At 33.1% G+C, this 16248-nt stretch overlaps 1 protein-coding gene across 2 annotated transcripts in view; it reads left to right on the top strand.

Annotated features, from left to right (window-relative positions):
- LOC124356957 (vesicular glutamate transporter 2-like) overlaps positions 1-16248 on the top strand; it is a 34005-nt gene that overhangs the window by 9796 nt on the left and 7961 nt on the right. For both annotated transcript variants that reach the window (XM_046808292.1, XM_046808291.1), the window contains exons 2-8: positions 2711-2861; positions 4105-4341; positions 5729-5903; positions 7390-7532; positions 9004-9124; positions 10300-10433; positions 15716-15858. In XM_046808292.1, coding sequence (XP_046664248.1) covers positions 2711-2861; positions 4105-4341; positions 5729-5903; positions 7390-7532; positions 9004-9124; positions 10300-10433; positions 15716-15858 — 1104 coding nt within the window. The remainder of the gene's footprint in view (positions 1-2710; positions 2862-4104; positions 4342-5728; positions 5904-7389; positions 7533-9003; positions 9125-10299; positions 10434-15715; positions 15859-16248) is intronic.

Here is a 16248-nt window from a genome sequence, read left to right on the forward strand (position 1 = left end):
GTGTGTGTCACGACATAATGATAAAAACACATAGTATTAACTTGTACGAACAAATTGTTGTAAATCGGAACCAAACGCAATGTGTAGCTACGCTATCTGCTAAAGATTCAAGTAACTATTTCAACGAGGCAAATAAAAATTTCAGTCCATAAGCAAAAATCTATTAGCTTCCAATTGTCCTTGAATAGAGGGTAGGTAGCATTTTCTGTAGATATGAATATAATAATATCACGTCTTTATGTGAGAATTGAATAATGATGAAGTGTTTATCGAAGAAAAAACTAAACTTTTAACGGAATAAACACAGAACTTGTAAGTATTTAATAAGTAAAACATTCAAGTAAATTCAATTTAATAAATATGGACCAACGAAAATACCAAAACAAGAGCTATAACCAGGCCCGGTTTGACTGGATTTTCGAATAATTTTACCGGGGTCCGGGCCCCCGAGCCATAATTGTGCGGGTTGGGGGGCGGTACATGACGGGGCCCGACTAAATATCTTTGCTGGGCCTCGCCAAAGCTCCATAACTTGACCAACGCCGAAATTTAGAACTACCCGGTCAAGAATACAAGTTCAGAAAGTAATTTGATAACAACTTGTATTCGTATGCTTTAAAATCTTAAAATTACATACACACAAACACTATACTTTTAACCTTCTTTAAAAAAAAATTAGTCGTAATCGAATCACAAGGTTCCAAGTTATGAGTTTTGAAAATTGCATTTTAGTTGAAAAGCGCCAAAACCCGGTAACGTTTCTCTCTACTATCGAAATAAAAAGTGAAATTTATTCCTTTTATATTATCTGCTTTGTATGTCTTAACAGAAATAAACTAGTTGAATTTTAATGTGACTTCCTGTTCATGTACATCGAATGAATGAATGAAAAATGCCTTTATTAATGCCATTCACTTGTTAGTGCGTAGTTTTGTGCAAACTCGCGTATCTATACTTCGTGATCCGAAAATATTAGAGTGGTATGCGGCGCTAGAACATCTAGAACAGCATACACAAATCTATTTACGTTTTGATGCGCGCGCCGCCTTCTTTCAGACAACCTTGTAATGGCAAGATTCTTGAGTAATATAACATAAAATACTATCACTATTTTAACACTTTGTCAATAAAAATAATAAATTTTTGCTACCCTCCAAATCAAGACTGCGAATCCTTATCAAACATTAATCCGAAGTTCGTGAGCCTATTTAGATCAGAGGAGGTATGTCCCCGTGTTTTCTAGGGTTGATCTTCGATTCACGATGGTATGAGGATTGATACTGCCTACTATACAAGCTTATTATAAAAGAATAGTGCGGTCTCGAACATGGTACATAACAAAATCTGAATTACTTACAGTTAATGCTGTTTATTCATCTAATTTGTCGTCTCAAACAATTTCTGTACATAATTGATCAATTGCAATATGTGCACCCTTAGTTGCTCGACGAATTTCCAAGCGATACTCAACTTCTCTCCAACCATTCATTAATCTTTCTTCGGTTATGGTTGTTATTGCTTTATTAATCCTGCGTTGGAAATGGTTCAGGTCGCGAATGTTTGCGAATAAACAACGCTTTTGATGTACCCCCACATGAAAAATCACAAGGTGTCAGGTCTGGACTCTATCCATCGATCTCCAAATGTTTCGTTAAAAGCGTCCGTGACCAATACACTGAAGTGTGGGGAAGCACCATCTTGTTAGAAATGAAGTTGATGAATGTTTCGAGTTCATCTAGCTGAGGAAAACAATAACTGGTTAACATGTCAAGATACACAACTCCATTAATTTTTTTCAGCAAAAAAGAAAGGCCCCATCACGCAATTTTGCATCACACCACACCGAACATTAACTTTAAGCGAATCACGTTGTTTCCCATCCGTGAATTGTGTCTGTTATCACATCCATTCACATGAAAAGTAGCCTTTTCTGTAAAGATTATATCATTAAAAAATGATTCGTTTCCACTTATTCTGGTCAACATTTCAACAGCGACTTTGTAACGGTTCAAACAATCATTGGGTTTTAATACCTGCAGTATCTGGAGTTTATAAACTTTGTGGACTGTTGTTTTTAGAATACCTACCGCTTCGACGAGGGATGGACTGCCCAGGACTTCTAATTGCCGATTGTTTAATTAGTTTAACCGTTTCGTCTGGCACACCTTGTATGCCGGTTGATTTCTGTTTCTTATCTGTTCCAGTTTATTCTAATTGTTTAAACCAACCTTTTACGTTATTTTTGTTTGGTGGATCTCTTCCAAATTCAAGCCGGAACGCATGTTGAACTAAAATTACGGATTTACATTAAGCCAACAGTAATACACACCTTGCTTTATCTTTATCCGAAAACGTAGTAACTAACCAATCCCATGGAACAAGAATACAAGGTCTAATTTTGAGGTTAGAATAGCCTATAAACAAAATATTGGGTTGGAGGCTTCCAGAGATACCAAAATAATATCTAGAAGTTTTCCTATCTTCCCACGAATTACTGAAACCTCGCCATTCCTTTATGACAACTAACTCTGTATTTTGGAAAAGTGAAAATACAGTTTAGTCCTCTAATCTTGTGATTAAAGTTATATTTTATATTGAAGTTATATTCCTATAACTTCACTATCTGAGCGAGCAGTATCGTCAGATTGAAACTAAAAATTCTGCAGTAATATTCTTAACTTTTACGATTTGTCCTTACATTGTGTTTCAGGCCTACGGGTTTCAGAAGACGTCACCTAGTGACAGTCCTCGCGTTCCTTGGGATCTTCATTGTGGACAATCTCAGGTGGACCTTCGTCGACGTTATTGATCACATTAGAACCCCCTACAATGTCACCCTAGATAACGGAAAAGTTGTGGAGGTGAGCCATCAGCCATCACAACCAGAGATGAAGATACTATTTAGTAGTGTCCTATGTTGAAGTACGAAATCTAAATGTGTTTGACATTATTCTTTTCTCAGAGAAGAGGAGGAGGAGGGTAGAGATATTTAAAAATACAAGCCACAGGAAAATATTTAAATGGTAAGCTTTTCAAATTATGTTTCATGGTCTTTTTAAACAAAATACGACTGCCAAAGTTAGATTGCTATTTTGACATGTATAGGTATTTGGTAACAAGTGTAAAAAAATAGAGAATGGAATGTCCGAGTTTATTAACTTTTCCTTTATAAAAATCGGTTATATCAATATTGGTGTTTAAAGAAAAATAAAAACAGATTAAAAGTGGAAGAGGAATCTTTGCTGTATGAGACTTAGATTAAAATACAATTTTCATATACACCTTTGGATCGAGATAAAAGTGGCATCACAGTTACTGAAAATCACCGTTAAGATGGAATTGGATTGAGAAATAAATGGTAAGATATCTGTTCATCTTATGCCCGGATTTTCATTGCGGGATTGATAGTTGGCTAATCTTCATATTGAGGAATAAATTTATAAGAAAGGCGGTGGTCCTCTTTGTCTAGATTTACATTGCGGTATTGTTGGTTGGATAATTTTCAAATTGGGAAATAAATGGTAAGATAAGCACAGGTAGTCTTTTGTCCGGATTTATATTGCGGATTTGTTAGTTGGGTAATCTTCAGATTGAAGATTGAATGGTAATATAGTACTTATAACAATAATAATCCTTATAACACTTTTGTAGGTGTTATTTGTACAATGATACTCAGGTTTCATTCTAAAGGGCTCTTTATTAGCATTAAAAATCAATTCTTATTGCAATAACAATGGTTATCTTGACAGCTAACAGAAAGTTTTATCATTAGTATTGTAATTAGATTTTAAAACGTTTGCGGCAACGATCAAAAATTGATTTTATGTCTGATACTTGATGCAGTGGAGGATGTAGGAAGGTAAAATTATTAAAATACCGTGTGTTTCAGTATTATTCTATCACAAAAAACATTGCAATATTGGTATTCTACTTAAATTAGTAAATTTTCTAAACATTTTTAATATTTTGTAGAAGTAACTATACAATAAAGTAACTATTTAATGTGTGATATTTTTATTAAATATTCCATAACAATATTGACCCAAGCGTTGACAGAATTCTGTAAAAATTTATAAATATCGTTTTGTGTGCTTATGATTTCAGAAAAGAAACCTCAACTTTAACATGATGGAAGTATCACATATCATGAGCGCCTCCTTCTACGGATATGTCGCCACTCAGATTCTAGGAGGGTGGCTAGGTGCCTGTCTGGGTGGCAGTCGAGTGTTCGGTGTGGGGGTGGCCTTCACAGCACTGTTTTCCTTTGTTATGCCTTTTGTGGTCCATGGAGGCACAGCCAAATCACTGATAACCATCAGAGTCATTCAGGGTCTCTTTGAGGTATGTCAGGATAGATTAGTTTATGTATTGGAAATTGTTATCAGTTTGTTGATAATGTCTGTGGTGTAATCCCTAACATTTTCCTAAACAATTTAATAATTCGACATAAACTCAGTGTATATAAACTTCACAGCTATTACAAGATTAGCAGGTATCCAATAATTTTAACAACCACACAACTGTTTACTCCATAACCATTTTTAATATACTGGAGAGGAATGTATACTGGTGAGTGTAATTTGACATACACTCAGTGTATATAAACCTCACTGCTATTACGAGGTTGGCAAGTCTCCAATAATGTGAACAATCACACAACTGTTTAATCCCTAACCATTTCTATTATACTGGAGAGGAATGTATACTGGTGAGTGTAATTTGACATACACTCAGTGTATATAAACCTCACTGCTATTACGAGGTTGGCAAGTCTCCAATAATGTGAACAATCACACAACTGTTTAATCCCTAACCATTTCTATTATACTGGAGAGGAATGTATACTGGTGAGTGTAATTTGACATACACTCAGTGTATATAAACCTCACTGCTATTACGAGGTTGGCAAGTCTCCAATAATGTGAACAATCACACAACTGTTTAATCCCTAACCATTTCTATTATACTGGAGAGGAATGTATACTGGTGAGTGTAATTTGACATACACTCAGTGTATATAAACCTCACTGCTATTACGAGGTTGGCAGGTCTCCAATAATGTGAACAATTACACAACTGTTTACTCCATGACCATTTCTATTATACTGGAGAGGAATGTATACTGGTGAGTGTAATTTGACATACACTCAGTGTATATAAACCTCTCTGCTATTACGAGGTTGGCAGGTCTCCAATGATTTGAATAATCACACATTTGCTCAGTGGCGCACCCGGAAATGTTCTTCGGAGTGTGTCCGGAACACCCGGGGAGTCAGGAGTATGGAAAGCCCTAATATCATAAGGGAGGTTTGGCATTACCTGAGAAAATTTTGAAATATTAGGTTTCAGAATGGTTATTTCATAGTACTTGTGAACTAATAAAATAAGATTAAAGATCAGTTCAGTGTGTCTACAGTATAACCACTATACCGTTAATCACCAGGGATCTTATACAGGAATAACTAAAATATTCTGAAACAAATACAGTTTATATAAAGTAAATATACTTTATTCTGGAAGTGCGGTAACTTCAGCATTCACCAAGTGAAATTTACCTGCTTAGGCTCTGGTTCACTCATTCCAGTCAGTCCCTCACAAGCTTATAAGACATTAAACTAAAAAAATTATGTGTTTTACTTTATTTCAGAGTAGTACATTCAAATAGTTTTAGTTATGGTCAAAAGAGTTTCTATAATCGCCTGTGAATTAATCTTCATGCCTGTGACAGGGTGTCACTTACCCGAGTATTATCGCCGTCTGGTCTCGATGGGCGCCTCCCCAGGAGAGGGCTCGCGTGGTTACCATCGCCTTCTCGGGCGGCTTTTTTAGTTTCCTACTCAACCCCCCAGTTTCTCTTTTCATCGCCTATACCTTAGGCTGGTCGTTTATCTTCTACATCACAGGTGAGTACAACAGCTGAAATTTCTTTCATTTCTTTAATTCCATTAAGATCCTACAGGTAAGGTTGGAATCCATCTATAAATAAACCTGAAACAAAACAAATTAAGAGTATACTAACTAAGAAAGTCCTCTGGGTCAGCCATATGAATTTGTTTCAGAGAACCAGGAAGACTACAGTTTTTGTTGGTGCAAAGAGCAATTGGTCAGATATTGTTAGAGAATAATAATTGCGGTTAAAAAAATTGAAGTCAAAACATAGTTATTGCACAGTTTATATATAATGGATACAGCAGATGTCCCGGAATTGAGCCTGAAGGTTGATAAATCGCAATAAACAAGAAATCTAGGACGTAATTTCAAATGTTATTTCAAATTTTGCCAAGTAACAAGGTAACAGTGTTATACACAACTAAAAACTACTGTAAGATTTTATTACTAGCAAAACTATTAACTTAATAGCTGATTAAAAAAATATCTAAAAATGTACTTGTCTGAGTGAAGCGACATTCTACTCTACTGAATGTATGTATCATAAACATACAAAATTTCAATCCAAAAAAGAAATTTATGATATAATTTAGTATTCTATGTTGAATTTTGACATAATTAAGATGACCATTTAACAAGGTATCCTCGTTATATACAACCAAAAACTAGTGTAAGTTTTTATTAATAGCAAAATTATTAACTTTATAGCCGGTTAAAAAATTATGCAGGATTGCTATTAATGTCAAAGTAAATGTTTTTTTATCAGCTTATTACTAGTTGAGAATATTTACATTTTGAATTTATGTTTTGTCTAAATCAACGAATAAAATGTTTGTTGTCAACAAAGAAGTTATTTTAGTAATTCTTTAGTGGCGACGATGAGTAGAAAGCATATGATAAATACAGAGATAAAAGTGAGACTTGTGACTTATTTCAAAAAAAAGATAAAAGGTATAGGGAATGATTCTCACAGAGCAGAAGAAGCTAGAAAGGACCTCTTACTAGCTTATGTAGGACCTGGACCGTTGAGAAGAGTCTCAAACTTTTACTTCCATTGAAAATACATCAGGCCTCCTGGGATGAGGTTGTTGGCGGGTTTAGGTCAGTATAAAAACCTAAAAAAAACATTTTTACAATAAGGTTAGAATTTTAAAAAGGTTTTAGCCAAATAGGGAACTCTTTTCGGATGTTGTGGTACGGTTAAAAGAACTCGCATGAAATTGGAAATATGGGAGTAATTTTGATGAACGAATCAGAGACAGATTTGTCTAAAAAGAAGTTATTTAGGAATTCTTTAAATATCCAAAAATGTAATTTTCTGAGTGAAGACAAATTTGTACTGTATTAAAAGTATTTATCACAAACATACCACATTTGCACCGGATTATATTTACCATAATTCTTAGTTTACAGATTACGTTACATTAAAATCCTAAAAAACTAGAATTATATTTAAATTACTACTCATACGTATTCAATGTTAATGTTTAATGTTTGTAGGTATACTCGGGTTAATATGGTGTGCTGTTTGGTTGATTGTGGTGAAGGACAAACCGGAAGACGACCCTCACATCTCCACAGAGGAACTAAAGTACCTTAGAGACAATCTTGATTGTGGACCTAATGACTCTGTTCCTAAACATGTAGGTAATGGTATTGTTTCATATTAGTGAAGCATATCACTTGAAGAGCTAAACAAATTTTATTTCTGTCTATGTGTCTGTTTGCATAATATCTTAAGAATAACCTGACCTATGTACTTGAAATTTTGCATGAAGCCTCTACATCGAGATAAATCATGGTATATATATCAAACCATGGGATTTACCTGAGCATTAGTATAAAAATTTTAACACTGGTCTTATGGGAACGAGGATGATAACGAGAAAATCGAATAATGAATATTAAACAGAGTATAATCATATGGCATTTTAAGAAATAACAAAATATCACGTGTAGCTCAATTATCCGTATGATATTTAAAAAACAGCTCAATCATCTAAATCATTTAAATTTTGTATGATACTTCATTTCTACATAGCTTGTAGGGAAAACCACACATTTCTTTTCTGTATGGTTCTCTTTCCCTCTCTATCTTTTTACAGAACATGTGAGAAAATTGAATATAATTTGAACTTGCATGCAATCTCAGCAATGCCTGTTGCGCTACACGTGGTATTGTTTTTCACATGCTTCTTTTTTTTAATTTGTTAACGAGCATTCAAATTGTTAAAATTTACAATCTAGTGCATTGAATGTTATTACAAATGTTATTTTCAATTATGTTTTTGTATTATTCTCAAATGTGTCGCCAGCATTAAAAAGTATAAAATATTAGAAACTGTTATGGCATCTCATTCCTGTTGCAACACAGATGCTTGCTTATATTTTTGTAAGGTATTCCTCATTAGAGTATTTTTTGCCTCATTTTAAATGCAGTCTATACCTTTATTTTGGTTTAAAAATTATAATATTCTCGAATATTGTGATCATAAATTTCTCCTGTGTGACAGGTTTGCACCTTATACAAAGCACATAACACACAACAAATATTAGCAACCTCAATAAAAGAGGCAACAACAATGCTAAATTTGGACAGCAGTTGATGTATTACATCATACAATTGTCACTAGAATGCAGTGTCATAAGGAACAGAAAGTGTTGTTTTAAAACCTGAGCCGAATAGGAAATTTAGGTACGGCCTGACATTGCATTTATCGTCTCAAACCTGAAGCCAAGTATTGCCAACACATACTAGAACAACATAGTCTTCAGATGGCTACTCATGATGTTTGGTATCTTTACTATGTCTAACACACTACTGCGTCTGTTAATAGTTGTATTTTAACAAATTACCTTCCTACAGAAGTGCATAAACACTTTTAAAATAGCAGTTTCTAAATAAGAGATTTTTTTCTAAAATTCCTCATCTCGAAACTACTTTTAATTCCGAAGCATTGAATTGCGGGGTCTTGGGTCTAAACCTTTCTGTTAGAAAGCAATATAAATGTATAAAAAATGTACATATCTAACAACTATTTCTTTAGTACAATATTTATGGACACCTTTTACAAATTTTTTTAAGAAATAGAGCAAAATTTGACTGTTATACAGATTGTCTATCCTTGGGACGAGTTCGTCAAGTCGATGCCTGTATGGGCCATAGTTGTGGCTCACACCTGCACGAGCTTTGGCTTCTATTCACTGATTGTTGGGATACCGTGGTTCTTGAGAGGTATCAACTTTATCAACTAGCTGTAGTTAGTAATTTAACTCACTATAATTACTATTAAAGTAGGACGATTAAGTAGAAAATAAAAAAAAACACAACCTTCAACCAAGTTGAAGGTTGTACTACTGATGTACATCAAAGGAAATAAAAAAGAATTTATTTAAACAGTCAAAGCTAGAGCCACATGGAAATTTCTCAGAATTAACCTGTAAAATTAAAAATTAAACACAATTTAATAGAAGACTGAAGAAATTAATATTCAAGCAGTAATGTTAACACGTTCACCACTAGTATACGCGATCTTTCACAACTGTCGTACGTTCGATGGGGTGCACGTTGCTATGCAGTTTCTTATTGCGTTTTTTATTGAAATAATCTTTTCAGAAGAATTGCGAAACCTTCATACTTAGACGTTTCATGTATAAAATTGTTACGGTTGTTTGCTATTATTATTGAAAATGAGACGGTATATGAAACAGTCCGGAAATAAGCCGTCGTCATAAACGTGTTAAAATACAAAACCCTATGTTCAGGAGGACATTTGGAATTTGATGTTAACTGTGAAAAATTAATTTCTAAAAGCATCAAACATAAGCAGATGTAAGAGTAAATACATACTATTCCATTGCAGTAATAACATTGTTGAATGTTTGAATAAATACAAATTCTTTTGATGAAGAAATCGATTATACTATTACAAAACTGTAAATACATTTGTGGGAGCCCACGTGTTTGAGGGTCAGATCATATTGCCGTATTGGGCAATATGATTTGTAATACGTAATCCAACAACAAGAAGGTCATATTTAGAACAAGATAAAAACAGTTTTGAAATGATTAGACGCATATTTAATGCAGTGCCAAAACAAAAATTCCGAAATAAGTTCAAATCAGCCTGCTTGTTGTCAGGACTTGTCTAGTTGCGTACTTATAAGTACAATTAAGAATACCTATACAAATTAATATTATAGGGGTTAAAAGAAAAAAATATGGTATTACTTGTTGTTTTATATCAGATCACAAACTTTACATCAATCTTTGATCCTTAGAGATAGCCATATTCTTATCAAAGTTATGATCAGTAGTAACAGTTTAATGATCATGCAATTTTTCAATAGAGTAATGTTTTTAAATGATAAATTTATTAGTTATAAAGTTGACAACGCATTTGGTTACAGATACACACAACTACCAGTTAGATAGAACGGGGCTCTTGTCATTGCTGCCGTATCTACTGATAACTGTCCTGATGCCGGTCGCTGGAGTATTGGCCGACTGGTTGAGGAACACAGAATTGCTCACTACCACACATGTAAACTGGAAACTTTGTGTTGCTCTTATTTTATTATAAGTTTTACTCTGGAACAGTATTTTATACCTTCGTCAAAGTTGAAGCAGTCGAGGGTTTAAACTCGGTTTAAGTATTCTTGAGTCCTGAAATAAAACTGTCATAGCAGTAATGGAAGGTGTTATTAATTATATTTAATTTTTCAGATCAATCTGAAAATTAAAAAGTTGTAAAATAAAATAATTATAAAATTATAAAGTGTTGTGAAAAATAATATACTCAAGTAAGGAAAAAGTTAGTTTTCTAGATCTGTGCTGAGATAATTTGGGAAAACCGCAATATATATTAAAAATTATATTTCTTTCTTCGTTTTCATGTAATTTTCATAGATTGGATGTCAGACACATTTTGAACCAAACTTATGGGGAAAGATAGATAGGCAGAGGGGGTCCTGTATTCTTCCTCTGGGGTAATTTGATAGCTCTAATTTATGAAAGATCAGTTAACACTAGGGAAGATCTTTTACAGCGTATCACTGCAGCTTGTAACATTGTAAAGTATACAGTAGGAGGAATACTCGAACGAACTCGGCAATCAATGACCAGACGTGTTAATGCATGCGGTGCATCAAATGAAAGGCATATCAAACATATATTGTTGTAATGTGATCTCTAAGGTTTTGAAATAACTGCTGTACTGTTAAATGGTTCCGTATTTCTTAGTAATGACAGCTTAAAGCTCTTTTTGGTGGTGAGATATTTTTGTTAAATATTTTTAACACTTGTAGAATACTTTAATTTCCTGAAACATGGACAAACTTGCAAATATGATATTTTACTTTTTTAAGAAAAATGCCACAACTTTATTAATCTTTTGAGCAACTACAACAAATGAGGTACAGTTTGTTTTAAAATAAAATGTATAACACTTTTTGACTCCAGTAAACTTTTATGCAGTTGTTATGATATAGTATGATATGATATATTATATGTTATGAAGTAGTTTTTAAGAAATGTATGACAAACAATTTTAACAAGCAGCCGTTTTGAATTTTGTTGACTAATAATTTTCAATGTTTTAAATTGACGATCTTTTTTACTAGACTAGCATATGTTGAAAATTTTAACTTTCTACCTTTAATGGTTGTTTAGAAAAAAATTTTAATGTAAAAACACAAACAGACGGACAAAAAGAAAACATCGCATTGACATACGAACATAATCGCATTTATAGGAACATAATGGTTGTTTTGACCTCAGGGACAACCTCCTGAAGTTTGTCGGTGTATTTCAGTTACACTCTGTGTATATATCTTTATATTTCATCTTAGTTTGGCATAATATAGCAAAACAAAATCTGATTTAGAATTATTAGTTTGCTTATAATAAAGTAAGTGTTTTGTGAGATTTTATGTTGCACCTGTACAAAGTTATAAGTAGTGTATAAGGACATTGAGGAAATAATTGTGAATACGATAACAACCTAAAGTTTTGAAATAGGTTTCAACTAATCTTGGTAGTATTTTTCACGTAGGTTCTTTTAGTTAATTTCGTTAATTTGTTGGTATAATTATATTATTATATTTATGGTAGTATAATTAGAAAGTTTATTAGTTAAGACGGTTTTCAAATATAATCTGTGAAAAAAATTAACTCAAATATTTTAAAATTAAACACAAAATGACAAGTTTTAGAAACATTATATTAGGTACAAGTAACTCTGAATAAAATTGTCACAGTTCTGGATGTCCTAATAAGGCTTCAAGACGGTGGCTGTTCAAATTTTGGAAAGGAATGGTTATATCTCATTTATTATGTATCAAAAAATAAAGCTAAAAATTGTTTTACACTTTCCAGTTCATTGAAAATAATGTTTATTATTAAACGCGTTTTAAATCTTGTAAAGTTTCTATATAGTGGCCATACATATTGAGTAGTATACAGTAAAATTGTCGAAATAATAGTAAACGCTGTAATAATTGATAGATTCGGCTTGGTTGATCATAACATGAGCAATAACGGACCTCCATTTACTCGTTTTGAATTCAAGAACATTTTACTCAAAAATGGTATTAAACATTCTCTGTCCCTCCAAATTCACCAAAATCGAATGTTTTTGCATTTAGTATTAGCTAATTTTTGTTAGAACATTTATTGAAACACACTATATAAAGCCACAAATGAAACCCGAGTACAGCTTTTTTTGGTGGATCATAAAATTAAAATTAAATCTAATTACACCTAATGTGAAAATGTAATATTGTGTAACGAAAACTAACAAATGTAAAATTATGGTGGTGTTACAAATCGTTCTGGTGTTCGACCATCTGGTTTTATATAACAGGTTTAGGGGAAGGAAAAATGGGTAGAAGTGACATTGACTCAACAATTAAGTCTAGTGACATATGCAATTTTGTTAAGTTCTGGTTTGAAAAGGGGAGGTTATGTAGACACGTTGATAAGACTACAGAATCCAGAAGGCTTAGATGATTTATCATTAGTCAGTCAGACTGAAAATAATCTAGCAGTGGCGCTCAGGGCGATCTGGCAACACCGCCTTCTACCAAACTTGCTACAAGGTCAGAATCGCGTGGCTATCTGGACTCCGAGCGGTGACGGAAATAGCCGAGAAGAGCCAAGCGCGACGACCATACCCTGCTGAAATACAAACAATAACAAATCAACCAATAACGGTGTCATTGACCTTGCGATCAACTGTAAACACCTCACTACTGTTTTAAATATACAGGCAACTCCGAAAAGATGTTATCCTTTATGATTTTGTAAAACTATAATCAAACTAGTCTTTTGATAACAAAATATTTAACAAGTTATGACAAGTATATAGTTTCACTGTTCCATATATTAACTGTTATTTTATATTTTCCACACGTATTTAGTAATTCACTATCTTTGATTACAAAATATTTTAAGGGTATAATAAAATATTTTAAGAGTGTTATCTTATAATATAAATAACTGCTAATATGCTGTACTGATATTGTCCAATATTACAGATATGCACAACAGGTGCCCCCGCGGCCCAAAGCTTATCAGTTAATTCGGAGTATATACAGCGTGTTCATTTGAAAACTTATACGAACCTACGTAAAAGTCTTATAGTCCAAGTATAAAAATTCTGTAAACGGGAGTGTACTAATTGGGGGGGGGAAACAAATATTTTCAAAATTGCGGTGTTCACCCCATGCCCCCCCGTACCCAAAACCAAAATTGTGAAATGACAACTAATACCTTGTCACACCTCAAATTAAAGCGCATAAAATTATGTAATTTGGTAAAAAAAATTTTAATCGGCCAGGCCGTTTGGTATCAGCAACCAATAATGTAATTTATTACACAACAATTATTAGTCTATACACTACTGTACTACTGCTAATAACAAGAATATTAGTCACAGAATACTGTTCTTACATTATTGTTGTTACTGTATTTATTGAAGGAAATTTAAATCTGTCCGCGATATGCCTTGAAAACAAACTGACCTATACCCTAGAAATGTTTTATAAAGTTTCATTTTAACACTAGCAACATAGAGCTCGATAATGGTGTCTGTCACTCTATGAGATTTAGCTGAGGGTTAGCGATTACTTGTACATTGTTTATATGCGTAGCCATGAAAAAGCAGAATAAATTCATTTGCAAACAAACCGTGTGCAGGCATTTGAAATTTTATTAAAATACATTTTGTTTCATAGAGTGTAATCCGCAAAAATAGTGACAGCAGGTTTGGTGGTTCCGTTGAAATGACTTTCAATATGTTTTGGAAGATCAATAATGTATGTGAGGAAAAGTAGGCGTCCAAGGATAGATCCCTGAGGTGCCCTGGTCTTCATAATACAAAAATCAGAAAAATACTGCTAGGAATTACTGTGGATTTCAACACATTGAATGTACTCCAGGAAGTAAGTTGTGGTGTTTTAGATACTAGAGTTAAATTCTTTTTATAGAGTTAGCTATGGCAAGTTTGGTGTTTGACCCAGGTTTAAAGTCATATTGACTTTGGGTTAACATATTATTAATTTCCAGAAAGTTATATACTCTTCAATGCATGATCTTTTAAAATACTTATATATATATATATATATATATATATGTATAAAAAAATTTTCTGTTTGAAGAAATTTGAAAATAACTTTGATATTAAAATTTTATCATAATTTCATGTATAGTAGGGTGAGATCAATGCTAAGTAAAGGATTGAAAAGAGTCGGTTCGATTCAACAATATTAATGTTGAAATATTCTGATAGAAGAATTCTATTCTTCTTAAAAAGTTTACATTACAAGAGAACATTTTACTTTCAAAGCAGTACCTCAAGATGATGTTACAATATAGTAGCCACTGACTGAAAGATAAGCTGCCTGATCAATTAATTGTCATATAGCGCTCACTTAGACAGACAAAGTCCATGCAAATGTCCCATGTCCGAGACAGCTCCATCGAGCTCTCGATTCAGTCCTGATTTAAACAACCTGAGGAGCTAGGTTTAATGAACATTTGGTCATCTAGAAGAAGCTGTATCTTGGCAAATGCATTGCTACGTTAGTTTTTTATCGAAGATTTTATATATCAATATTTCACATGTTTATGATGCCTTTCAGATGGAAAATTTGTTCATTTTTCAAATCGTTTTCTTGAGATAAGATGACTCTAAACAAACAATTTATCTTTTATTTTTTTTGTAAATTTGAATTATTTTATTTCTCCGCATTGTCCAATTTAAATTATATTAAACAATGAACTGTATATAATGTAACAAAAATTTCTTTTAACAGATAAGTCCACAAACGCAGACTTAACTTTTAGTGTTTTGGAAGCAGTCTTTATACAGTAAGCTGTATGAAAAGATCTCCACAGAAAATATACCAGAGTACATTTTAATACATTCTACATATCATGTTAATATTTTTGGATACTAACTTGCAAGTGAAGAGAAAGCACAATGATAGGGCGGCAGGCCAGGTCATTACAACCTTGGATGCCTTATTTGACTTAGTTAATCGACCGTTATTGTAACTCATCTCAACCAAATTATTTTTATTTTAATAAGTAAAAGGTTGGCCTAGCAACCATAACTTTATAATTTATAAATTTTAAATTTAGGTCAATGTTTAATTTTGATGGTTTTTGGAAGTTTATTTTTATTACACATGGTACGTCACATTGTTTATGTTATCAAATGAACTTGCGCTTATATTTATTCATAGGTTAGTGTTAAATTGGCCTGGGAACTCCATCTTTCATTTATACTATTAAGACTACATAATAGGTTTCTTTTTGTTATAGGTGCGGAAAACTTTCATCTGTAGTACCTTCATAAGTCAGGCGATATTGATTTTTCTTGCAGCACATATAGACTCTTTCAACGGAACCATATTGTGTATGATACTGGCGTTAGGGCTGACAGCGTTCTCCTGGGCTGGCTTCAGGTAACTAATTACTGACTAGCTGTATCAACATCTTTAACACATCCCCTGTTATCAGTCAATGATAGCGTAAGCAAGTAAACAGTACAAGAGTTATTTCTTGTGGTTTACACAGTGAGATAGGCTTTCAAAGTTCTGGATTCCAAGAGTTCCAAATAAAAAATAAATACTAGAAAAAATATATTGTACACGACAAAGTAAGACAAAAGTTAGCAGTAATCTTTGGTACATTTTATATTGCCCAGTGATACGAAAAAAATCAGTAACACTACATTTCAAAACCTGCACAATCTGATCCTTCCCTCAGGTGGATACCTAAACTACCACCTAACTACAATCTAGGTTAATAAAAACAATCACACAGAGAATTGTGACCAGTAATCTAGACTGTTC

This window comes from Homalodisca vitripennis, chromosome 3 (assembly GCF_021130785.1).
Source record: "Homalodisca vitripennis isolate AUS2020 chromosome 3, UT_GWSS_2.1, whole genome shotgun sequence".
NCBI classification, from domain to species: Eukaryota; Metazoa; Arthropoda; class Insecta; order Hemiptera; family Cicadellidae; genus Homalodisca; species Homalodisca vitripennis.